This window comes from Hyperolius riggenbachi, chromosome 6 (genome assembly GCF_040937935.1).
Source record: "Hyperolius riggenbachi isolate aHypRig1 chromosome 6, aHypRig1.pri, whole genome shotgun sequence".
Taxonomy (NCBI): domain Eukaryota; kingdom Metazoa; phylum Chordata; class Amphibia; order Anura; family Hyperoliidae; genus Hyperolius; species Hyperolius riggenbachi.
In genome coordinates, this window is record NC_090651.1 from 36,354,375 (window position 1) to 36,379,665 (window position 25,291).

General features: G+C 44.2%; 1 protein-coding gene across 6 annotated transcripts in view; it reads left to right on the plus strand.

Annotated features, from left to right (window-relative positions):
* TTLL7 (tubulin tyrosine ligase like 7) overlaps positions 1–25,291 on the plus strand; it is a 314,533-nt gene that overhangs the window by 264,445 nt on the left and 24,797 nt on the right. For 3 of the 6 annotated variants that reach the window (XM_068239145.1, XM_068239148.1, XM_068239150.1), the window contains one exon: positions 4,967–5,989. The exons of 1 other annotated variant lie outside the window; for it this stretch is intronic. In XM_068239145.1, the coding sequence (XP_068095246.1) occupies positions 4,967–5,081 (115 nt within the window). In that variant the 3' untranslated portion in view covers positions 5,082–5,989. Of the gene's footprint in view, positions 1–4,966; positions 5,990–13,415; positions 13,722–25,291 lie in introns of those variants that run through there. 2 more of the 6 variants (XM_068239146.1, XM_068239147.1) reach the window with 2 other exon arrangements.

Here is a 25,291-nt window from a genome sequence, read left to right on the forward strand (position 1 = left end):
CTGGAAACACATGCCTGCTTTCCCCGCACAGCGTAGAGCAGCGCAGCGCTATCCACTCTTATAATCTACATCATACTTTTCTGTAGACTCACCCACATCGGGGATGTCTGGGCCAGAGCCGTACGTCACGCAGGGCTAATGGGACGCAGTTATCTGCTACATTCTGCATTCCAGATGGTTCTAGTTAGCCTGGATCCCAGTAGTAGCCTGGTTACTAGAGTGATCTCTAGGGGAAACTACTATCGCATAGCTGGCTTAAAGGATACGTCTAGGCAAATAAAAAAAACAAAAATCCACTTACCTGGGGCTTCCTCCAGCCTCTGGCAGCCGTCTTGTGCCCTCGCTGCAGCTCCGGTGGCTCCCGTTCTCCTCCACTCAGAGGCGGGACAAGGTCCTCCAGCACCCAAGGCTGAGACACCAAAGTGCGCCCCTCCATCCCTCCCACCTTAGCTGTCATACACTGATTGCTATTAGACTAAGAGGTGCCACAGGGCCCACAACCTCCCCAACACCTTAATATCTAGTTATCTGGCTTGCAGTCACTGCTATGTATCCCCTTTTCTTATTTCTTTCTGCTTCAAACACAATTAGGAATGACAGCTGAATGAATTGTGCGCCCCTCCTACACTGCGCCCTGAGGCTGGAGCCTCTCCAGCCTATGCCTCGGCCCGACCCTGCCTCCACTGCTGACCTCGCCAGGTTGGCTTCTTCTGCACTCCACAGGACAGGCACAGGACGGCTGCCAGGGGCTGGAGTAAACCTCAGGTTAAGGGGATTTTTGTTTTTTTTTATTTGCCTGGATGTATCCTTTAAAGGGAGTCTGAAGGGAAAAAAAAAACACACACACACAAAAAAAACCCCCCAGATACTCAGCTAAGAAAAGGGAGGGCTCTGGGTCCTATAGAGCCTTCTGGTCTCCTCCTGGTCCTGTGTTCCCCCGCTGGCTCTCCCATTAGCAGTCTATGACCCATGGGTCATAGACTGCTCTCTTCCGCGTTGGGCTGCCTTCGGGAGTCTTCAGAAGCACTCTGGGTTCTGAAGACAGGCTGCTTCATACTGCGAACGTGTGAGTTGCCCTGTCTCTCTCGCACTCGCGCAGTACAGAGCCACCCGTCTTCAGGAGCCCGAGTGCTTCCAAAGACTTCCGAGATTCAAACGGAGGATCCTGCTCTGTTTAGGTGTAATAGTAAGGGTGATAGTGTTAGGTACATGTGGGAAGCATGTTATTGTTAGGCATAGGTCATGGAGGGTAGTGTTAGGCGTAGGTATGGGTGAAGTTAGTGTTAGGTGTAGGTATAGGGGAGGTAAGTGTTAAATGTAAGTATGGGGGAGGTTAATGTTAGGTGTAGGTATGGGGTAGGGTAGTGTTAGGTGTTGGTATAGGGGAGGTTAGTGTTAGGTGTAGGTATAGGAGAGGGTAGTGTTAGGTGTAGGTATAGGGGAGGTTAGTGTTAGGTGTAGGTATAGGGGAGGGTAGAGTTAGGTGTAGGTATAGGGGAGGGTAGTGTTAGGTGTAGGTATAGAAGAGGGTAGTGTTAGGTGTAGGTATAGGGGAGGTTAGTGTTAGTTGTAGGTATAGGGGAGGTTAGTGGTAGGTGTAGGTATAGGGGAGGTTAGTGTTAGGTGTATGTATAGGGGAGGGTAGAGTTAGGTGTAGGTATGGGGGAGGGAAGTGTTAGGTGTAGGGATAGGGGAGGGTAGTGTTAGGTGTAGGTATAGGGGAGGGTAGTGTTAGGTGTAGGTATAGAAGAGGGTAGTGTTAGGTGTAGGTATAGGGGAGGTTAGTGTTAGTTGTAGGTATAGGGGAGGTTAGTGGTAGGTGTAGGTATAGGGGAGGGAAGTGTTAGGTGTAGGTATAAGGGAGTTTAGTGTTAGGTGTAGGTATAGGGGAGGTTAGTGTTAGGTGTAGGTATGGAGGAGGGTAGTGTTAGGTGTAGGTATAGGAGAGGTTAGTGTCAGGTGTAGGTATATAGGAGGGTAGTGTTAAGTTTTGGATATGGGGAGGTTAGTGTTAGGTGTAGGTATCGGAGAGGTTAGTGTCAGGTGTAGGTATAGGGGAGGGTAGTGTTAGGTGTAGGTATAGGGGAGGGGAGTGTTTAGGTGTAGGTATAGGGAAGGGTAGTGTTTAGGTGTAGGTATAGGAGAGGTTAGTGTCAGGTGTAGGTATAGGGGAGGGTAGTATTAGGTGTAGATATGGGGGAGGTTAGTGTTAGGTGTAGGTATGAGGGAGGGTAGTGTTAGGTGTAGGTATGGGGGAGGGTAGTGTTAGGTGTAGGTATGGGGAGGGTAGTATTAGGTGTAGGTATGGGGGAGGGTAGTGTTAGGTGTAGGTATGGGGGAGGGTAGTGTTAGGTGTAGGTATGGGGGAGGGTAGTGTTTAGGTGTAGGTATAGGAGAGGTTAGTGCCAGGTGTAGGTATAGGGGAGGGTAGTGTTAGGTGTAGATATGGGGGAGGTTAGTGTTAGGTGTAGGTATGAGGGAGGGTAGTGTTAGGTGTAGGTTTGGGGGAGGGTAGTGTTAGGTGTAGGTATGGGGGAGGGTAGTGTTAGGTGTAGGTATGGTGGAGGGTAGTGTTAGGTGTAGGTATGGGGGAGGGTAGTGTTAGGTGTAGGTATAGGAGAGGTTAGTGTCAGGTGTAGGTATATGGGAGGGTAGTGTTAAGTTTTGGATATGGGGAGGTTAGTGTTAGTTGTAGGTATAGAAGAGGTTAGTGTCAGGTGTAGATATATGGGAGGGTAGTGTTAGGTGTAGATATTGGGGAGGGTAGTGTAAGGTGTAGGTATGTGAGAGGTTAGTGTTTAGGTGTAGGTATGGGTGGTAGTGTTGGGGGAGGGAGGTATGTATACTGGAGCTTTTCTTGTGCAGTGTGGGCCGAGGTATGTAGGTATAGGGGAGGTTAGTGTTAGGTGTAGGTATACGGGAGGGTAGTTTTAGGTGTAGGTATAGGGGAGGTTAGTGTCAGGTATAGGTATGTAGGAGGGTAGTGTTAGGTTTTGGATATGGGGGTAGTGTTAGGTGTAGGTATGGGGGAGGTTAGTGTTAGTTGTAGGTATAGGGGAGGTTAGTGGTAGGTGTAGGTATAGGGGAGGGAAGTGTTAGGTGTAGGTATAGGGGAGTTTAGTGTTAGGTGTAGGTATAGGGGAGGGTAGTGTTAGGTGTCGGTATAGGGGAGGGTAGTGTTAGGTGTAGGTATAGGGGAGGGGAGTGTTAGGTGTAGGTATAGGGGAGGTTAGTGTCAGGTGTAGGTATATGGGAGGGTAGTGTTAGGTGTAGATATGGGGGAGGTTAGTGTTAGGTGTAGGTATAAGGGAGGTTAGTGCTAGGTGTAGGTATAGTGGAGGGTAGTGTTAGGTGTAGGTATAGGGGAGGGGAGTGACAGGTGTAGGTATAGGGGAGGGGAGTGTCAGGTGTAGGTATGGGGGAGGTTAGTGTTAAGTGTAGGTAAGGGGGGGGGGTAGGGTTAGGTGTAGGTATAGAGGAGGGTAGTGTTAGGTGTAGGTATAGAGAAGGGTAGTGTTTAGTTGTAGGTATGGGAGAGGTTAGTGTTTAGGTGTAGGTATGGGAGCTAGTGTTTGGTGGGGAAGGTATGTATACCGGCGCTTCTCTTGTGCAGTGTGGACCGAGGTATGTAGGTGTAAAATTACTATTTTAATAAAAAGACCCACACATACATTTAGAATTGACCCCTTACCTCCCACACTCTCCCATAGTTACCTAAATAAATTATATGCTTGTATAAAAAATACATCAATTGTTACCTTAGGGACTGAACTTTTTTAATATGTATGGCAAAACGGTATATTAATGTTATTTATGAAATTATGGTTGTAATTAGTGATGGACGCAAAATTGAAAAAATGCACCTTTAGTTCCAAATAAAATATTGGCGCCATACATTATACTAGGGAAATATTTTAAACATTTTAATAACCAGGACAAATGAGCAAATAAAATGTGTGGGTTTTAATTACGGTAGCTTGTATTATTTTTAAACTATAATGGATGAAAACTGGGATATAATGAATTTTTTTAATTTTTTTTTCTTATTATTCGCATTAAAATGCATTTAGAATAACATCTTCTTAGCATAATGTACCACCCAAAGAAAGCCAAATTGGTGGTGAAAAAACAAGATACAAGATCATTTTGTTGCGATAAATAATGATAAAGTTATTGGCAAATGAAAGGGAGGTGCACTGAAAGGTGAAAATTGCTCTGGTCCTTAAAGTGGATCTGAGATGACCTTTTACTCATTGCATAATTGTGTTCCTTTCCTATTGTTTATAGGGCATTCCCCAAGCCAAATACTTTTTTGTTTTTGTTTTAATACTCTAATTCCCTATAAACTAAACAAGCCTCGCCTACAGATTTTCAGAGAGCCTTGGCATTTTCAGACAGTAGCTAGGGCTCATGGGAGCTCAGTCTGGGCAGGAGGAGTGGGAGGTATTACTAGCCAGAACAGAGGCAGTGGGGAGGAGGAGGGGGGATTCATTTTTTTCACAGGCTGAGTGCTGAAGATGCAGATAAGCTTGTCTGTGTGTAATTTTTACAAACAACATGGCTTCTGTCATTGTATCACAGGAAGAAATAATCATATTCTATTGAAGCTGTTTGCAGCTAGATTTGCTGTGTAAACTATCTAAACTTTAGATAAGATATATAGACAAGTTACTTGTTATAGTTAGTTTTTCATTTCGTATCCGCTTTAAGGGGAAAAACCCTCAGTTGTCAACTAGTTAACTGACATAACGACGTTTAACTGGCTGAATTTCTGTCTCTTGTATCTGTATCAGTGCAGATTTGCATGGTAGATGAATTTTCTGCTTCTTTAGGAATAGTCAATGAAATGCAAAGAATTATGGGCAGGATTCCACTGGTCCATTGTCAGGCTGCTGCATGAACTTGGGTATTATTTGCGTCTCAATTTCTGTCTATTTATTGGGATTATCTGTGTTTGTTGTTTCAGGTACTTGCTGCCGGTGGTCCCACAATTCAGCATTAAAATGTCGTCTTCCGGAGCTGGCCTGTCCGGATTGCCTCGTTCCACCTTTGTGTTTACCTCACGGCTGAATCCGTACTGAGGAAACGGAATTTTCCCTCCCTCCCCCGCCCTGTAAATAATAGCATTTAATTCCCTGTCTTCTTTCATATGGTGCTAAGCACAGCTGTCCTTCCACGGCACCTATAGAGAGTAACTGCAGATGTTTAGGCTAAACTATGCTAATTTGTTTACAAGATCCTGAATGTCTAGATCTGGGCCAAGCCCCCTTTTTAGTTATTATTATTATTATTGTTTTTTTTTAGCACAGTATACAGTGTGTAATTACTAGAATGCTAACTTATTTTGCTTGTATGAGGAATGATGTGCTATTTATTACTACTATACAGGCCAAAGTGCGCATTGTCATCTCATTACAGTGGAGGCGGCCATTTTGAATTCTGTGGTACACGAATGGAGCCATTTTGTGCGCTTTAACTTCAGACAAGCCATTTTGTACCCTCTGAAGTCTTATCAGTTTGCTGGTTACTTAATTTATAAGTATAAAGCGTTGACTTATTTCACTGGGTTCCCCGTTAAAATGGCTGCCTCCATTATTTTTCTGATGACTCCTTTAGCCTGTGGAAATGCCGAAAAAGTTAAATAAGTAGCAAAACAAAAGAAAAACCAAACAAACGAACATAGATAGTACAGGAAGTGAAGATACAGCAGTGTTTGAAAAGAAAACAAAGCAGCCAAAATTTCACCATCCAACATGCAGTTCGTGCCTCGCTTACTTTGCATTTATTTAATGATTAATAATGTTATTTAATGTTTGTGTGTGGATGACCTCTGACCCCAAGTCCTACTCCCTGAGAACCCTTCAGTTAGCAACAGGGCCAGTTTAAGGCCTCCCAGGGCAATCTTAAGCTGGGGCCCCCATAACTCCCTCCCCTCAAAAAATTGGATTTACAAGAGTTATTAGAAAAATACGAAAATGATTTATTAAATTATCCCTTAAAGGGGCAATATGGCAAAAAAATATAAAATGTAATATGTGCGCAAACATAGACAAATAAGAAGTACGTTTTTACCAGAGTAAAATGAGACATAAATTACTTTTCTCCTATGTTGCTGTCTCTTACAGTAGGTAGTAGAAATCTGACAGAAGCGACAGGTTTTGGACTGGTCCATCTCTTCATGGGGGATTATTTTTAGGGAATATCTTTATAAAGAATAAAAGCCTTGAGAATCCCCCATGAAGACAAGGACTAGTCCAAAACCTGTCACTTCTGGCCGATTTCTATTACCTACCGTAAGTGACAGCAACATAGGAGAAAAGTATTTATGGCTCATTTTACTCTGGAAAAAAACGTACTTCTTATTTGTCTATGTTTGCACATACTGTATTTAAAATTTTACAATTTTCCGCCATAGTGCCCCTTTAATAATCCTTACAAAACATATAATATATTATAAAATGGGATTTTATATTATATGTTTTGTTAGGATTAATAAGGGATAATTTAATAAAACATTGTTTTTGTATTTTTCTAATAACTTATCTTGATAATTCCCCTACTGTTGTTTCCTACCATTTCATTTTTGTGGCATACTCAGGACAAGTGATTGATCTTCAGCTATGTTTCTATTCACTTTTAACTTATTATTGTTTTTGTGTCTTCCGAGGGTGCCCCCAATTGTACTTTTGTTTTTTTTCTATTGTTTATTTACTATTATTTTTATGATCCTAAGAGCAGCCAATTTGTGCATCATAATTCATCTTCATGCCTGTGAAGGACATCTTTTCCCAGACAGTTACCATTTTTTGACTTATAATCTAACACTGGAGACATTTTAACGAATTCCCAAGAAACAGGACACCACTGCTTAAACGGTCATTTTTGCTACTGTTACCCCTTTAATTTACATCTAAAAATATATCACACATCTATTCTGGACTTGATTAGTGAGGCGTACAAAAAGGAATAAAAAAAAGCACAATACACTTAGGCAACCAGTCAGAGATCACCTTAAAGCAATCTTAAGTTCTATACCCATGATGCGATTTTTTTCAGACTATTTTTTCAAAGCAAACTGTATTTTTTATGATATCGCATAACATAGTTTAACAAAAATTTGTTAGACGATGTTTCACCACGCAGGCCACGCGCGGCGATAGTTTGCTTTAAATGACCACCATTTTGGATCATATCGCTGAAGATTGTTCTGATCCCCATTGACTTGCGCTCTAATTTTCCCTGATCAGTGAAAACGATCGTTTAGACCATACATGTCAAACACCGGCCCACAGACCAAATCTGGCCCTCAGAGCCATAACATTTGGCACCCAAGTGGTTTCCCCAGTTTGCATTATGTTTGGCCTAAACCAACAAGGAAGCTATATTGAAGGTGAAGCCCTAGAATACCAAGGAAACCATATGTGGAGGTAGGGAGAAAGTACTAAATACTAGGGAACTGTGTAGGGGATGGTGGGGGTCACTAGCCACCAGGGAAATAAATAGGTTTTGGAGGGGGGCCATTAGAAACCAGGGAACTTCATAAGGGAGGGAGGCAGGCCACTGGACATTGAGGTTGCCCCCCGACTTGCAGTGTTCAATTCCAGCCCACTTTGAATTTGAGTTTGACACCTCTGGTTTAGACGATCGTTTGTTACAGCAGTTGCCAACAACGTTTGCAAATTCGGCCAGATGGATAGGGGGAACGATTGTTCGTTGGCGGAGATCCCTGATCCATCATGCCGTGGGAAATAGCTTAAGGCCTGGGACCCACTTGCGGCATTTTGCATAGCGTTTGCATCTTGAACAACTTTCTCTCATTCACTTGAATGAGAATCGCTGTACAATCGCTGCAATTTTTCAAAATGGCAGCAAAACCTTTTGCAACAATTTTGCCACAATTCTCATTCATGTGAGGAGGCACTTTTGCCGGGTGAAAGTTACTGACAGTTACTCCTATTGATTGCCTGATGAAGAAGGTGAATGCCTGTGAAACGCATTGCGTTTTTGGAGTGTTTGATTAAATAATTTTTAAACTTGTTATTGGCTGTTCGAGTCTATTTGGAGAGGTATGTCCACCACTACCGTTAAACTATTTTTAACATGTTTTACTCTACTCTGGCGCCTCTGTTTGATAACTAATCAAGTGGAGGTTTCCGAAATGCAAAATGCTTGCAAAGCAAGTGGGTCCTAGGCCTAAAATCAGTAAAACAGCGAGATCAATACGTTTTCCATTTACATGTAAAGTAATCATGTCAATTATCAGTTTGTCTTTTCCATACACTTCTAGAACACCTTCTAGTCTCTAATACTCAATCCTGAATAGGTGGTGCACAAAGTGCTGTAACTAGAAATGGCATTGCTTAGGAGAACTCGGGGAGAGGCATGTGACCAGTTTGATCAGCTGATAGATTTGTAAGGGTCTGATTTGCTGTGATGACTTCCTAATTGAACCCATGATCATTACCAGCAAATCAGAGCCTTACAAATCTATCAGCGGACCGTACAGATCACATGCCTCTCCATGAGTTCCCCTAAGCATTGCCCCCCCTAGCTGTAACACAAAACACCCAGTCAAACACCGTTCCTCTGAAGCCATGTCTGGTAAGGGTCCTTGTTCTAAATGGTTGATAAGAATCATCCTCTTGTGATATCAATACCTGCAGCATCATCATGGTGGCCAAGCCTACAGGCTACTAGCTCTTGTTCCATCCTTCATCCAGTACATACCAGACATTTATTTCCATCCCTTTCCATTTAGGTCTACAAAAATAAAATAAAAAATCATGCCATCCATTGACACATTTCATTGGGTCTCTTTTTGGATTGGAAAGTAAAATATTTATCAAGTTGGAAAGTTGTTGTTTTCAGTGTGGTACAACCGAACATATTATGGTGCATTAAATTAATTAACCACTTGAGGACCACAGTGGTAAACCCCCCTAAAGACTAGGACAATTTTAACTAAAATGGCCACTGCAGCTTTAAGGCCAAGCTGCAGGGCTGCACAACACAGCACACGAGGGATTCCCCCCCCCCCCCTTTTCCCTCCACCAACAGAGCTCTCGGGATCCGTTGAAAAGGGCGCCTGAGCTGCCTGTATGAAAAGGGCGCCTCCATAGACATCAATGTTACTTCTGCAAATATGGGCTACAAGGTGGTGAAAAGGGCCCCCGAGTTTTGATATAGGCTACAAGCGGGCGCCCCTTTGTAGCCTATATTTTATTTCGGCTACAGTAGGGCGCCCCCTTTGTAGCCCATATTTTTGGGGGCTACAAGGTTTTCGGCTACAGTAGGGCACCCCTTTGTAGCCCATATTTTTTTTGACTACAAGGTTTTTGATTCTGCTACTAAAGGGTGCCCCCTTGTAGTCCATATTTTTCATTCAGCTACAGGGTTTTCAGCTACAAGGTTTTTAATTCTGCTACAAAAGGGTACCCTTTTATAGCCAAGATTTTTGATTTGGGGTGCAGGGGGGTTAGGATTAGACATCACAAGCGGGGGGGGGGGGGGGTCTAAGGGTTAGGCACCACTAGGGGGGTTTAGGGTAAGGCACCACCAGGGGAGTCTTAGGGTTAGGCACCACTAGGGGGGTTTAGGGTTAGGCACCACCTGGGGGGTCTTAAGGTTAGGCACCACCTGGGGAGTCTTAAGGTTAGGCACCACCAGGGGAATCTTAGGGTTAGGCACCACCTGGGGGTTCTTGGGGTTAGGCACCACCAGGGGAGTCTTAGGGTTAGGCACCACCAGGGGAGTCTTAGGGTTAGGCACCACTGGGGGAGTCTTAGGGTTAGGCACCACCTGGGGAGTCTTAGGGTTAGGCACCACCTGGGGGGGTCTTGGGGTTAGGCACCACCAGAGGAGTCTTAGGGTTAGGCACCACCAGGGGAGTCTTAGGGTTAGGCACCACCAAGGAGGGGTCTTGGGGTTAGGCACCACCTAGGGAGTCTTAGGGTTAGGCACCACCTGGGGAGTCTTAGGCACCACCGGGAGGGGTTAGGGTTAGGCACCATCATGGGAGGGTTCTGTGTGAGAGTAGGGAGAAGTTAGGTCATAGTAATCACTTTTCTCAGCTATATCTAGAGCCCTTTTATAGCCCAACAAATTTTGCCTAAAACATCCTTTTTATAAACTAAAACTATATGGCATATATGGGCTACACCAGGTGCCCTTTGTAGCCTAATTTGGCATATATGGCCTACACCAGGTGCCCTTTGTAGCCGAATTTGAAATATATGGGCTACACCGGACGCCCTTTGTAGCCTAATCTGGCATATATGGGCTACACCAGGAGCCCTTTGTAGCCTAATTTGGCATATATGGGCTACAACAGGCGCCCTTTGTAGCCGAATTTGAAATATATGGGCTACACAGGACGCTCTTTGTAGCCGAATTTGGAATATATGGGCTACACCAGGCGCCTTTTGTAGCTGCAGTTGGTATATGGGCTACACCAGGAGCCCTTTGTAGCCAAAGTTGGTGTATGGGCTACACCAGGCGCCCTTTTTGTATCCGAATTTGGCATATATGGGCTACACCAGGCGCCCTTTTTAAATAGACGCGAGCTCTTTGTTGGTGGGGTCTGATCGCCCCCCAGGTGTTTGTTTGTTTTTTTTAATAAATATTTATCTGTCACTTTTTGAAACAAACTGTACCTTTTTTATTTCTCTCATATTCCCCTCCCTGCAGCCAGCCAATTCTGCGATCAGCTGTCATAGGCTTCTGCCTATGAGAGCCGATCGCTCTCTTCTCCCCTAGGGGGACATCCGTGTCACACGGCTGTCCCCAGTACAGCGCTGCTGCTGATCGCAGCGCTGTACTATGTGTGAAGACGGCGAAGCATCATCTAACAGTCTCCCGAGTGGCAACAGCCGCTCGGAGATTGAAGAGGGGATGGAGCTCCGCCCCCGAGCAGGAGATGCGTGCACAGCCTGTGCGCGACCTCCTGCAAAACAGAGCCCCAGGACTTGACGCCAATTGGCGTTAGGTGGTCCTGGAGCCTACGTCGCGGACACGCCCATTGGCGTCAGCCCGTCGGCAACAGGTTAAAGACAATCTCCAGCCAAAAAAAAAAGTTTTGAATGGCAATACATATGTATGTATTCTACACACTGTGTACAGTTAGATGAACATATAAAGTTTACATCTGGTACATCGTAGTGGATAGAACAGACTCATAGTTATATCTGTAATAGTGCCTATATCTTTCTCCTCATGCTGATGCCTTGCACGTACACCTTCAGCATTGTGTCTTCCCCTGCAGCCTAGTGCCCTCCCCTGCCCCTCCCTTCCCTGCCCTCTGCCTGCCTGGATCAAATGACATCTCTTTTCACAGTGTGTAGGAGAGAGGAGACACAGCAGAACAGCTGCAGCCTGTCTTATCATGTCTGTTTGCTATAATTCTTATTTCAAATGTCTTGTCTGCCTGCCTGGATTTGATCACATTTCTTTTAACAGTGGTTGTGGGCTGGGAGCAGGACATGGGGCATAGAGTTATAAAAATAATTTTGATAGTACTTTTTCGCCTACTTTTTGGTACTTTTTCTGTTGCAAAGTGCTGAAAAGTTATTTTGAATAAGACAAAAAATTATCTTGCAGGAGAAAACGAAGGGGAAAAAAATTAATTGTATATGGGCCATATGTGGAATATGGACCTTGGGGGTGAGAAAATCACACTTTATTATGCGTGATTTACTATATCTGGGCAACTTATTAGGTTTACTGCAAACTTGTATAATTTAGGTACTCTTTAGGCAGGTTAGGCCATATATGTAGGACAAATAACCATAAAGACATGGTATAGGAAAAAAGTACTGCCCTTTCCAAAAGAGATAATGGGATCGATCCAATTCTCTTTTTGTTCTAAGTTTTCTCCTAGGGGATAATTTTTCATCTCCTGTTTTAAATAACTTTTCAGCTCTGCAATTGAAAAAGTACCAAAAAGCCGGTGAAAAAGTACTATAAAAATGATTTTGAATATTTTCTTGCTTGCTGGTGTCTTAACCTCCTTGCCGTTATAAAAAATCCGGCAAGGAGGCAGCGCTGCACTTTTAAAAATTTTTTTTTTTTTTTAAATCATGTAGCGAGCCCAGGGCTCGCTACATGATAGCCGCTGAGCGGCGGCATCTCCCCACCCACTCCGATCGCCTTCGGCGATGAGAGTATGCAGGGAATCCCGTTGAGAACGGGATTTCCTGCAGGGCTTCCCCGGTCGCCATGGCGCCCGGGCGGGATGACGTCACCGACGTCATGGACGTCGTGACGTCAGAGGGAATCCCGATCCGCCCCTTAGCGCTGCCTGGCACTGATTGGCCAGGCTGCGCAGGGGTCTGGGGCGGGGGGGGGGCGGCTCGGCGCGGCGGGTAGCGGCGAATCGGCGGCGAGCGGCGGCGATCGCGTACTACACGCAGCTAGCAAAGTGCTAGCTGCGTGTAGGAAAAAAAAATTATGCAAATCAGCCCAGCGGGGCCTGAGAAATCCTCCTGCGCAGGTTACCCCGAACTGTGTTCGGGATAACCGGCAAGGAGGTTAAAAGGCATTTTATTGATTAAATGTAAAAATATCACCTAGGAGAAAACTTTGGAGAAAAAAGTGAATTGTATCAGGCCTATTATAATATGAGATATTATCTGATTAAGGTGAGCAATCAGCAATCATCTGGCTGGTCAGTTGGCTTTCCGTTGATCCTTGAAATCCACGTACTGCATAAGGAACTAAATCGGCAAGATCAAGAAAGGTTAACAGTCTATCCATAACAATCTAGTTGCCCATAAAGCTTTATTGAACATACATTGTTTAGTTGGGTTGCTAACATTTGGAACTAGGGGAGTTTACCAATAAAATACAGGTAGTCCAGACTTACAAACTATCCGCCATTACAAATGGATTGAAAATGGGAACAAGTGAAAAAAATTTTTCAAATAGACCTTATAGTTTTTGAGAAAATCAATTTTTAAAAGAATCTACGGAAAAAAAAGTGTGAAACCAGCCTCAGGCTGAGGGAACGGGGACAGAGGTGGCACAGAGTGGGACATTGAAGGCACAGGGGAGGTACACGGGACATAGATAGCACAGTGTTCCAATTTAAGAGTATTTAGGTTAAGTAAGAACCTACAGTCCCTATCTCATTCATTAACCAGGGGTCCCTTGCATACCTGGATGTTAACTCTTTCAGGCAGAAACAAAATCAAAAAAGGAACACAGTCTAGTTATATGTATGCTTGGTATAGTACATACACATGTTTATCTCATTATTTTCACCTAGTTATTCCTTTAATTAAAACTTACCTCACACTACTTCACACTCTAAGAAAAAAAAACCTCAGCTGAAAACAATCAAAATTTCCAACTTGATCACATTGTTTTAAATGAGTTAAAAACAAGAATGAAAGCCACAACCCAACTCTCCTTCCTGTCAGATGGATGTCATGGACGGAAAGAGGCAAAGTGCAATAACCCACGGCAGCCAATCAGAAATCACGTCTGCTCTGAACTGCTGGGAGCCGACCAGCGGACATTCTCCATCCCGCGTGTTATCGAAGGGCGGTTGCAGAAATGTCGTGTTGATAATTCTTGCCAAAATGGTGGGAGAAGACACCATTGTAGAGTAGTCTGAACATCCTCAGGTTATAAACACCGAACTTTTGTAACTCGAGACATAACCACTGTATTCAGTATGAGAACAGCTATTTTCAACTTCAGAATAAACCGATAGCGCTACTTGATGCTTGCCTCGACATGTCTTTATTTAGCAAAACAGTAAAGTGAACCTGAGCCGAAGCTTGGGTAAAAAAGGAAATCCCATAGAGACTCCCCAGGTCCTCCTCTCCAGGACCATCCAGAAGGTCCGGGCTGTGCTCCTCTTCAAGCACGAGCATGACCGTACTGCACAAGCGGCTCCAGCTTACTCCCCGGGCGTGGCCATACGCAGGCAATAGTAGCAGAGCAAGTAGAACTTTGCTGCTCTGCTCTACAGTATACGACGGGTGTTGTGTGTGTGAGGGGGGGCGGGGGATTCAGTCGCTTGCTGGGAAAGTGAGAGGGGTTGTTTATTCGACCCACCCTTGTGTTGGGGGGGGGGGGGGGTTGGAGTTATGTTGGCTGCACATGTTCTGAGGGGGCAAGGGGCAGCTTTTGTTACTTGTAAAGGGGAGGGAGGTAGACACGTTTTGTGGAGGAGGAGGAACTGCTTCATGGTTGTCAAGGCTCTGGCCGTTTCAAAGAAGATGTACCAGCCCAATCTTTTTCTAACTTGTGGAAGTACTCCACGCTGATTCCTATATGGTTTGCTTTGTTGCAAGGAATATAAAAGCAGATCACTTGAAGTTTACATGAGACAAAAGAAATCTCAGGTTTTATACTTACCTGGTGCTTCCTCCAACCCCCATGAGGCTGCTTGGTCACTCGCCGTCTCCCCACGCAGCAAGGTGAGGGACCGAGCAGTCTCAAGAGGGTTGGAGGAAGCCCCAGGTAAGTATAAAACCTAAGACTTCTTTTGTCTCAAGTTCTGCTTAATGTGTGTGTTGGTGCACCCTTCCAACTGTTTTTTTTTCCTGTCCCAGTGTTTTCTAAATGAACACCCTTGTGGATTATTGTTTGTTTTTGTTTTTTTCTGAATGGCTTTTGCTGACAAGAGCAAAGTCCTCAGACCTGGCTCCTGACTAGCCTTTATAATTCTCTATCAAGCTTTTTTATTTTATTGGCACTGCAGCAAAACTAGTATTTTCTCATACTTTCTTTTTGTTTCAATTAAACCTAATAATTAAGATAAAAATTAAAAGTCCTTATACACTCTCTTTGAGAAAAGAAACAAAGTAGAACTGTAGTACTGCATATCTCCTCCTGGGATTTTCGAGCTGACGGACAAACCTATTTCTGCGGCCTGTTTAGTGACCGGCTGGCCAACGCTCAGATCTTGTGGCCGTTTTAGCCGAATATGATTAATCTGAGCCTTTGACTTCTTGTGTTTGGATTATCAATCATTTACAGTTTACCAGGCTGCGTGCCCCGAAGCTGTTTTCCTTGTCCCGATTCTTTTCCTTCTTTCTTTTTTTCCTGGCCATGTCAAAACCATTAACTGGTTTATTCAGATTTGCAGGACCCCCGGCGCTGTAATTATGAAAGGGGGGAGTAAATTTAATTATTTTCTTAAAAAGAACATACGTCTGGTTTCCACTGATTGGCTGGGAGGGGAAGGCAAACAAGAAAATGACTGTTTGGGAAGTCCGGAGAGATGGAGTTTGCAGCCTTTGGGGAGACTTGGAAATGTCTGGATTCGTAGCCTCAAAAAGTTCACTGAGAATGCAAATATCCAGCCAGCTTAACCCAGCTGTGGGCTGTGAGACGCACATCTACGCCCTCATGTGCTTCTGCTTCTTGCATTTTGTGGCTTTGGAAGCCTCAATGAATATCGAAACATTAAAGAGAAACTCCAACCTAGAATTGAACTTTATCCCAATCAGTAGCTGATACCCCATTTTACATGAGAAATATAATGCTTTTCACAAACAGACCATCAGGGGGCGCTGTATGACTGATTTTGTGCTGAAACCTCTCCCACAAGAAGCTCTGAGACCGTGGTACTTTTGGCAGTTTGTTACAATGTAACAAGGTTCACAGACAGGAATTAGCTGTTTACAGCTGTCTCTAACAGCCAAAACAGCTAGGAGCAGCTACATAACCTGCCCACAGTAAAAATGTCACCATGTAATAAATGTCAGAATGTAAATCGGGGAGAGGAAAGATTTTACAATGAGCAAACACTGACTAAATCATGTATACATAATTATTGTAAAAATGAAGCCCTTTGTTTATTACATTATTTTCACTGGAGTCCCTCTTTAACTGTGCAGTGCGGGGGATTCACATCTACTCTGAGATTGGATGCTGTACATTTATAGATCGAAAAGGATTGGGAAAATTGAATCGGGTAATTTGGGTGCCGGACAGGGGCGTAACTTCAATTCATAGGCCCCTCCAGCGAAATGTTGATGCCCCCCCCCCAATGTTCACACCCCTTTCCTTTGGTGCCCTTCACAGCATTTGGGTCCATCTCACAAGGGTCATAAAACAAGTGTGGCCATCAGGATCTTTATATCCATAACAAGTGTAGCCACAAAAACACCTGATCTAAAGTATAGTCCCCCCTATCGGAGGAAGGGAAGGTTGGTAGTTGGGGCCCCCACAGCTCTGAACAAGGGGGCTCCTCCCCTCTAATTACTCCCGTGGTGCCGAAGGCATCTTCTATTTTATAGCTGCGGTTTGTATAGTGGGCAGCCCTTGTGCCCACTGTCCTAACCACTTGAGGACCATGGTGTTAAAACCCTCTAGTGACCAGGCTATTTTTTTATTAAAATGGCCACTGCAGCTTTAAGGCCAAGCACAACTCAGCACACAAGTGATTCCCCTCCTCCCTCCTTTTCTCCCCACCAACAGAGCTCTCTGTTAGTGGGGTCTGATCGCTCCATAGTTGTTTATATATTTTTTTATAAATATTTTTATTATTGAAAAAAAAAATGTTTTCTTTTCTTTTTAGTGTAGGGGGTAATTAGACAGCGTCTAAGTCTCCCGAGCGGTGATCGCCGCTCGGAGACTAAAGACGGGGCGGAGCCCTGTCCCCCAAGCAGGAGATGCGCGCGCAGCCTGCGCGCGATCTCCTGCTAGCCCCATATAAGACCGTTCATGCCAATCGGGGTGGAGCAGTCCTATTGCTGTCGCACTGCTCACGCCAATTGGCGTTGAGCAGTCGGCAAGTAGTTTATGCTGCTAATCATGGCTTTTAACATGGGTGCCTCTACGCACCCAAACTACAGTGGCAGAAATTTAGCAGCAAATATGCATGAAATCAGAAGGGATTGCAGTGTGGGTGGCCGTTAGGGTTAGACATTGGTTTGGGGGGTCAGCTAGGGGTTGGCATTTAACGCCAGGGAATTGTTTATAGTTAGACATCAGTTGGGTGGTTGGTTAGGGTTAGGCAGGCATCTAATAAACACCAATGCAGATTATCGGTAATTTGGCGACCGTGTAGTGAGGTGGGTGACTGGGATGCAGATAGTAGCTACTACACAGGGAATAGTAATTGCAGCCGATCATCTATTGGTGGACGATCAGCAACACATAGCGGTCTATGCAAACTACCAATATCGAACGTGAACAGGTTAAAAAAATAGGACTTTTACTTACCTGGGAATTCTTCCAGCCCCCATTGAATGTCACATCCCTTGGCATTGCCGGGAGTGTTCTGCGCATGTGCCATTCTCAAAGGAATGAACTGAGCATGCGCAGAACGCTTCGAGCGATGGGAGCGCAATTGTGGAGGTGCACGGATGGGACCACACTTGTGAACTGGAGATCCGGCAGTTATTTTGGACCCATTTTTTTAGCCTGTTCAGGTGTGCTTTAACTGGTACAGCTCCGCTGGACAGTGTATCTATGCCCCGGTGAACTTCACTTAGCAGTTTACAGCGGCGTGCCCGTGTGGGGACATCTAGTGGCCAAAAATAAACACACACATGCAAATGTTAAAATAATTCAATTAAAATAAATTTAAAAAATCCCCAATTATTTTCCCCTCCGCTGTTACCTTAAAAAAAAAAAATAGTGACAGCATTAAAAAATACATAAGTATCGTAGTTACCTTAGGGACTCGGCTTTTTTAATATGTATGTCATAAGGGTACTATTATTTTTTGCTAATTATTGATCTAGTATAAAGAAACACAAAAGGAAAACATACACCTCTATTTGTAATAGAGGTGTATGTAAACGTAATAACGGTGACAAATGGGCAAATAAAATGTGTGGGTTTTATCCATTGTAGCACATTTCATTTTAAAACTATAATGGCTGAAAACTTAGAAAAAATTATTATTCCCTTTAAAATGCATATAAAATAAAATGATCCTTAGCAAAAAGTAAGACCCAAAGAAAGCCTAATTGTGAAAAAAAAAATGATGCTTAGATAATTTCGGTGTGATAAGTAGCGATAAGGTTATTGGCAAAATAATGGGTGGATCGTGAAAATTTCTGTGGTTTTTAAGGGGAAATAACCTGTGGTGGGGAAGTGGTTAAGGCCATGTGATGATCGCAGATACAGAAAATGAGAGAAAACACTGCTAACAAAGATGCAGTCAGCAGTAAAAACTAAAAGAAAAATAAACAATTTTAATCTCTACTCTGTTCAAAGTTAAATACATTTTTCGCTGGTATTCAGGATGTTAAAATAATAATAATCATAATATTGGCATAACTCTTGACTGTTTCTGAGGTAAAACATAGCCGCAGTCATGAAAGGGTCCCTCTCAGAAAATAAGCCTGTGTAAAAGTTCTCCGGTTTGTGACAGAGTTCTGGTTTGCTGATGGACTCTGGACAATTTGGAGTCATTAACCTGAATAGAGGAGGTACAGGAAGCTCTGTCTGCAAGGAATGACTGGTAATTGCCCTGATACACACAGCCTCAGGCGCTGACTTCACAAACTGGGGCTTTGAAGACGTGATCTGGATAGGACTTTGTGTCAACCCGAATAAGAGGGAAGCGATGTTCAATGTCAGTGATTCTAACAAGGCGTCATATAAAGATGAAAAGGGAGATGCTGGTTTGGCTCTGTGATGTACAAAGGTGTATAAAGTGGTATTCTAACCACGCCTGTTGCCTATTGATATGACTTCAGCTCGGTTCCTGCCGCCATGAGCAAGTGAGGTGAATGGAGATAGTCGGAAATGCAGATTCTGCGGAAATTCCAATTTCCACAAATGCTGATTTCTGCTAACGCGGTATACCAACGCTATGCGGGTTGGAACAGAGGCGCCAAAACAGTAAAACGTTTTAAAATCTATTTTGAAAAGGAGGTAGTGGTGGACTTACCTCCACAGTAAGTAGACACAAAATCTGTTGATAAGTCAACAATAAAATGTATTTGAGTACTCCACAGTGCAACATGTTTCGCAGATTCAATCCCGCTTCATCAGGCAATAAAAAAATAAAAAATGAATGCTTTATATTACAATATACTTCTAAACAGTTCATTGGCTAAATACTTCCAAACTTGGGAGCATTCAACCAATCAAAGAATGTGGTAGTTATAGGCCAATCAAAAGATTTAGATACTATCACGGGCAGCACGGTGGCGTAGTGGTTAGCTCTCTCGCCTTGCAGCGCTGGGTCCCTGGTTCGAATCCCAGCCAGGGCACTATCTGCAAAGAGTTTGTATGTTCTCTCTGTGTCTGCGTGGGTTTCCTCCGGGCACTCCGGTTTCCTCCCACATTCCAAAAACATACGGAAAAAGTTAATTGGCTCCCCCTAAAATTGACCCTAGACTACAGTACTTACACTACATAATATATAGACATATGGCAATGGTAGGGATTAGATTGTGAGCTCCTTTGAGGGACAGTTAGTGACAAGATATATATATACATTGTACAGCGCTGCGTAATATGTCGGCGCTATATAAATACTAAATAATAATAATAATAATAATAATCAAGTATTTTTGAGTCTTCTGATTGGCCTAAAATTTCCAAGGTGTTTTCGTGGTAAATCACAGCATTCTCTGATAGGTCCAATACTGCCGAGTATTTCCGATTTTCCAAATTTTCTCAGTAGTATCAGAGTCTTTTGATTGACAAATAATTACCGTAGCAATCCAATTTCCATTTTAAAAATCCTGCATTCTATGATTGGTTGAATGCTTCCGAGGGCTATGATTGGTCTAAAATAACAGAGTTGCGGTAAATCGGATTTTCTGTGAAAATGATGCCGATTTCCAATTTTCTGATTGGAAAGCCGGTTTCTGATAGAAAAATCAGAAATTTGCATTTCTGCGGAAATTTCCGACCATCCCTAGAGGTGAATTAATCTCTCCCATGGAACAACAGACAGCAATAACATTGCATGTCATCCACAACCTTCTTATCACTCTGATAACACCATTCGCAGACATTACACTAGTACTATACCCTGCAGTACAGTTACCACCAGTTTTTTTACACCTTGCATCTCTTTCCCTTACATTTGCCCTTTTCCAAAATGACCACCACTGCCTCTGCATGCAACTGAGCATGTGCATGAGCATGTCACATGATGCATCGCATCATATCCTGATGTTTCAACACCCCATTGGTTAATTAACCTCCCTCACAGAATATAAAGTGCCTCTGTTCACTAAAACACTCACAGAGGCGCTAGGCTGAGTCATAGACACTTGTTGGTAAGTCCCTGTTTTGTTTCTTGTTAATATTTTGACTTAACGCTGTAACTTAAAGCCAATGGGTACCGCTAATGAAAAAAAAAAGGAGAGGGAAGGCTCGGTCCTATTGAGCCTTCCCTCTCCTCTCCCGGTACCCTCGGGGCTGCACTGGCTCCCCCGTTCGCGTCCACCGCCGCAGGGACTTCGGAGGTCTTCGGGAGCACTCGGGCTTCCGAAGACGGGCCGCTCCATACTACGTACGCGCGAGTGCGTCATAGAGGGCGCTCGCGCATGCGTAGTATGGAGCGGCCGCGTCCGAGTGCTCCCGAAGGCTTCCGAAAGCTCCCTTCGGCATGCGGAAGTGGCAGTATTTGACCGAACTGGTCGAATACTGCCACGGGGATCCTGCGCGGGACCGGGCACCGGGAGAGGAGAGGGAAGGCTCATTAGGACCGAGCCTTCCCTCTCCTTAGGTGAGTATCTGACTTTTTTGAACCGGTAAACATTCACTTTAACTATTTTATCACCACCATTGTTTCTTTAAATTACACCATACTTGTTCCCTACCTCCTTCCTTCCTCTACTCTGTACCCACCCAAAATCCCCCCCTTCCCCGGTCCCTGTCCCCGTTCTCAAAAAAAAGGAAAATAAGAATTTTTTTTATTTTAATTAATTCATTATTTTTCCCCAATTAGTGTTATGCTTGTCATATTGCTAAATTAAATAATTTTATCATCTGACTTTATTGTCTGACTATGTATATGTGTATTTTATATATATTTATATATATTTACATATATTATACCAATGCAACCTATTTCTGAGCCTTCTGTCTCTGGCCCACATCTGTATGCTCCGCCCCCTATTGCCTGATGAAGCGGGGGCCACACCTGAAAAATGCGTTGCTTTGACCCTTTGGAGTGTATGTATAAATACATTTGCTTGTTGATATAATGTCAACCTGTTTTTGTGTCTGCTTGGAGGAGGTTAGTCAACCACTGCCTCCTCTTTTTTAAAACGTTTTAGCTACTTTTATTCTTCTGGTGCCTCTGTTCAATTTCACATTGCTAGCGTTTGTTTGTGCTTTGCATTTGCGTTTTTAAATCGTACAGCTTTCTACTTTTTTTTTCCACACGACACTCACATATATGAAAAATTGTGGAACGAACACGAAAAAATTGTGACGGAAAAGGCGATTGTACACGGGAATGCTGTACGCCATTCATTGTTTTGCTATTCAGACAACGTTTGCCATGTTTATTAGTAGTGACCATTACCATTCACCCATGTCTCAATGGAACTAGCAGATGTGTAAGAGAATTCCCCCCCTAAAAGCTTGTTGCAAGCAGCTGTCACCCCAGGCAGCTGCCTGGCTTGTCTATACCTAAAAATGGCCCTGACTACTCAAATGCTACATACAGCATTTAGACAACCACGGTGTGCAATGTCTCAGATCATTTTTCGGCATAGTGTGGTTAGGAGGCACCTGGTAAGTGCCAGGAGGGCCCATTTTTTACCACCTGTGTGATAGAGCAGTGTTTCTCAACATTTTATCTGTGTGTACCCCTTTTAGCACCCTGTACTCACCAAGTACCCCCTAGCATAGTAAACATTATCACAAGTACCCCTTGACTAATCTATAAAAATCTATATTTAAATCGTAGTACATAATTGGTTCTAAACAACTTCCAAGCTTTTAATTAGCTAAAATACTAATTTGGTGTTGTTTAAATAAGATTTATCATTATCTAAAACTCTAAATTTGTTACATTTGGTCAAGTAAACCAAGCCCGAGTACCCCCTGGAACCATCAGAAGTACCCTCTGGGGTACACGAACCACATGTTGAGAACCTAGGTGATAGAGCCTTGAAGATTGGTGCAGCAGGTAAATTGGACATTGGAGACACTAGGTAAGTGGGATCTTGACGGAGTACTGTCAGGCCAATTTTACACCTCGCCAGAGCGTTGCGGTGTGATGCTCTGCGCGTCATCTTGCATTGCACAGCAATGCCAAAAAATAGATTCATATGACCATGCAACAGAGTGCACTGACAGGCTTAAATGCATGGGGCCGGCCCTCTTCACGTCCATCGACACCCCTTGTCCAGTGAAGTACTCCTGCTGGACAGGAAGTAGGTCACTGGGATTCTCGGCTTCCCCGTCATACTTGCATCATTCCAAGCATGCGCACCACACACTAGTGTTGGGCGAACAGTGTTCGCCACTGTTCGGGTTCTGCAGAACATCACCCTGTTCGGGTGATGTTCGAATTCGGCCGAACACCTGATGGTGTTCGGCCGAACTAAGAGCGCATGGCCGAACGTTACCCGAACCTTCGGCTAGCGCTGTGATTGGCCGAACGGGTCACGTGTAGTGTTGGGCGAACATCTAGATGTTCGGGTTCGGGCCGAACATGGCCGCGATGTTCAGGTGTTCCAGCCGAACTCCGAACATAATGGAAGTCAATGGGGACCCGAACTTTCGTGCTTTGTAAAGCCTCCTTATATGCTCCATACCCCAAATGTACAGGGTATGTGCACCTTGGGAGTGGGTACAAGAGGAAAAAAAAAATTAGCAAAAAGAGCTTATAGTTTTTGAGAAAATCGATTTTAAAGTTTCAAAGGGAAAACTGTCTTTTAAATACGGGAAATGTCTGTTTTCTTTGCACAGGTAACATGCTTTTTGTCGGCATGCAGTCATAAATGTAATACATATAAGAGGTTCCAGGAAAAGGGACCGGTAACGCTAACCCAGCAGCAGCACACGTGATGGAACAGGAGGAGGGTGGCGCAGGAGGAGAAGGCCACGCTTTGAGACACAACAACCCAGGCCTTGCATGAGGACAAGAAGCGTGCGGATAGCAATTTGCATTTTGTCGCCATGCAGTCATAAATGTAATACAGATGAGAGGTTCAATAAACAGGGACCGGAAACGCTAACCCATCACAGATGTTCATTGTTCATGTTACTTGGTTGGGGTCCGGGAGTGTTGCGTAGTCGTTTCCAATCCAGGATTGATTCATTTTAATTTGAGTCAGACGGTCTGCATTTTCTGTGGAGAGGCGGATACGCCGCCGATCTGTGACGATGCCTCCGGCAGCACTGAAACAGCGTTCCGACATAACGCTGGCTGCCGGGCAAGCCAGCACCTCTATTGCGTACATTGCCAGTTTGTGCCAGGTGTCTAGCTTCGATACCCAATAGTTGAAGGGTGCAGATGGATTGTTCAACACAGCTATGCCATCTGACATGTAGTCCTTGACCATCTTCTCCAGGCGATCGGTGTTGGAGGTGGATCTGCACGCTTGCTGTTCTGTGTGCTGCTGCATGGGTGTCAGAAAATTTTCCCACTCCAAGGACACTGCCGATACCATTCCCTTTTGGGCACTAGCTGCGGCTTGTGTTGTTTGCTGCCCTCCTGGTCGTCCTGGGTTTGCGGAAGTCAGTCTGTCGGCGTACAACTGGCTAGAGGAGGGGGAGGATGTCAATCTCCTCTCTAAAGTCTCCACAAGGGCCTGCTGGTATTCTTCCATTTTGACCTGTCTGGCTCTTTCTTCAAGCAGTTTTGGAACATTGTGTTTGTACCGTGGATCCAGAAGGGTATAAACCCAGTAATTGGTGTTGTCCAGAATGCGCACAATGCGTGGGTCGCGTTCAATGCAGTCCTAGGCCGAAGAGGTCATAGCCTAGGGTCACAAAAACCTGTTTATTTGGGCAATTTCAATGGTGGCGAGTCTGACGTACATAAATCGCAGCAATGGCCGTTAGCAACGTCTGAATCTCACAAAATGTCTCATGCAGGTAGAAGAAATATTGTTAGACTTGGGCTCCAAAGATGGGTTCCCTACATCTCTGCAAAACCAGAGTTACAGGGCTCCAAATTTGGTAAAATCCCCCATAGGCTTTCATTGGGCCTCCTATTTACAGTTCCAAAATCTCACATCTTTTCAAAGGGCAATTGCTCAGCAGTGGCAAATTTTCTAGCATTGTAGGGACCCTTAGGGGGAACATGACTGGTGAGTTTCAGGCCCCTAGGCCGAAGAGGTCATAGCCTAGGGTCACAAAAACCTGTTTATTTGGGCTATTTCAATGGTAGTGATGGTGACGTACATAAATCTCAGCCATGGCCGTTAGCAACGTCTGAATTTCACAAAATGTCTCATGCAGGTAGAAGACATATTGTTAGACTTGGATTCCAAAGATGGGGTCTCTACATCTCTGCAAACCAGAGTTACAGGGGTCCAAAATTGGTAAAATCCCCCATAGGCTTTCATTGCCTCCCTATTTCACTTTCCAAAATCTCACATCTTTTCAAAGGGCAATGGCTCAGCAGTACCAAATTTTCTAGCATTGTAGGGACCCTTAGGGGGAACATGACTGGTGAGTTTCGGGCCCCTAGGCCGAAGAGGTCATAGCCTAGGGTCACAAAAACCTGTTTATTTGGGCTATTTCAATGGTAGTGATGGTGACGCACATAAATCTCAGCCATGGCCGTTAGCAACGTCTGAATTTCACGAAATGTTTCATGCAGGTAGAAGACATATTGTTAGACTTGGATTCCAAAGATGGGGTCCCTACATGTCTGCAAACCAGAGTTACAGGGCTCCAAAATTGGTAAAATCCCCCATAGGCTTTCATTGGGCCTCCTATTTACCGTTCCAAAATCTCACACCATTTCAAAGGGCAATGGCTCAGCAGTGGCAAAACTCACCAGTCATGATCCCCCTAAGGGTCCCTACAATGCTAGAAAATTTGGTACTGCTGAGCCATTGCCTTTTGAAAAGATGTGAGATTTTGGAAAGTGAAATAGGGAGGCAATGAAAGCCTATGGGGGATTTTACCAATTTTGGACCCCTGTAACTCTGGTTTGCAGAGATGTAGGGACCCCATCTTTGGAAGCCAAGTCTAACAATATGTCTTCTACCTGCATGAGACATTTCATGAAATTCAGACGTTGCTAACGGCCATGGCTGAGATTTATGTACGTCACCATCACTACCATTGAAATAGCCCAAATAAACAGGTTTTTGTGACCCTAGGCTATGACCTCTTCGGCCTAGGGGCCCGAAACTCACCAGTCATGTTCCCCCTAAGGGTCCCTACAATG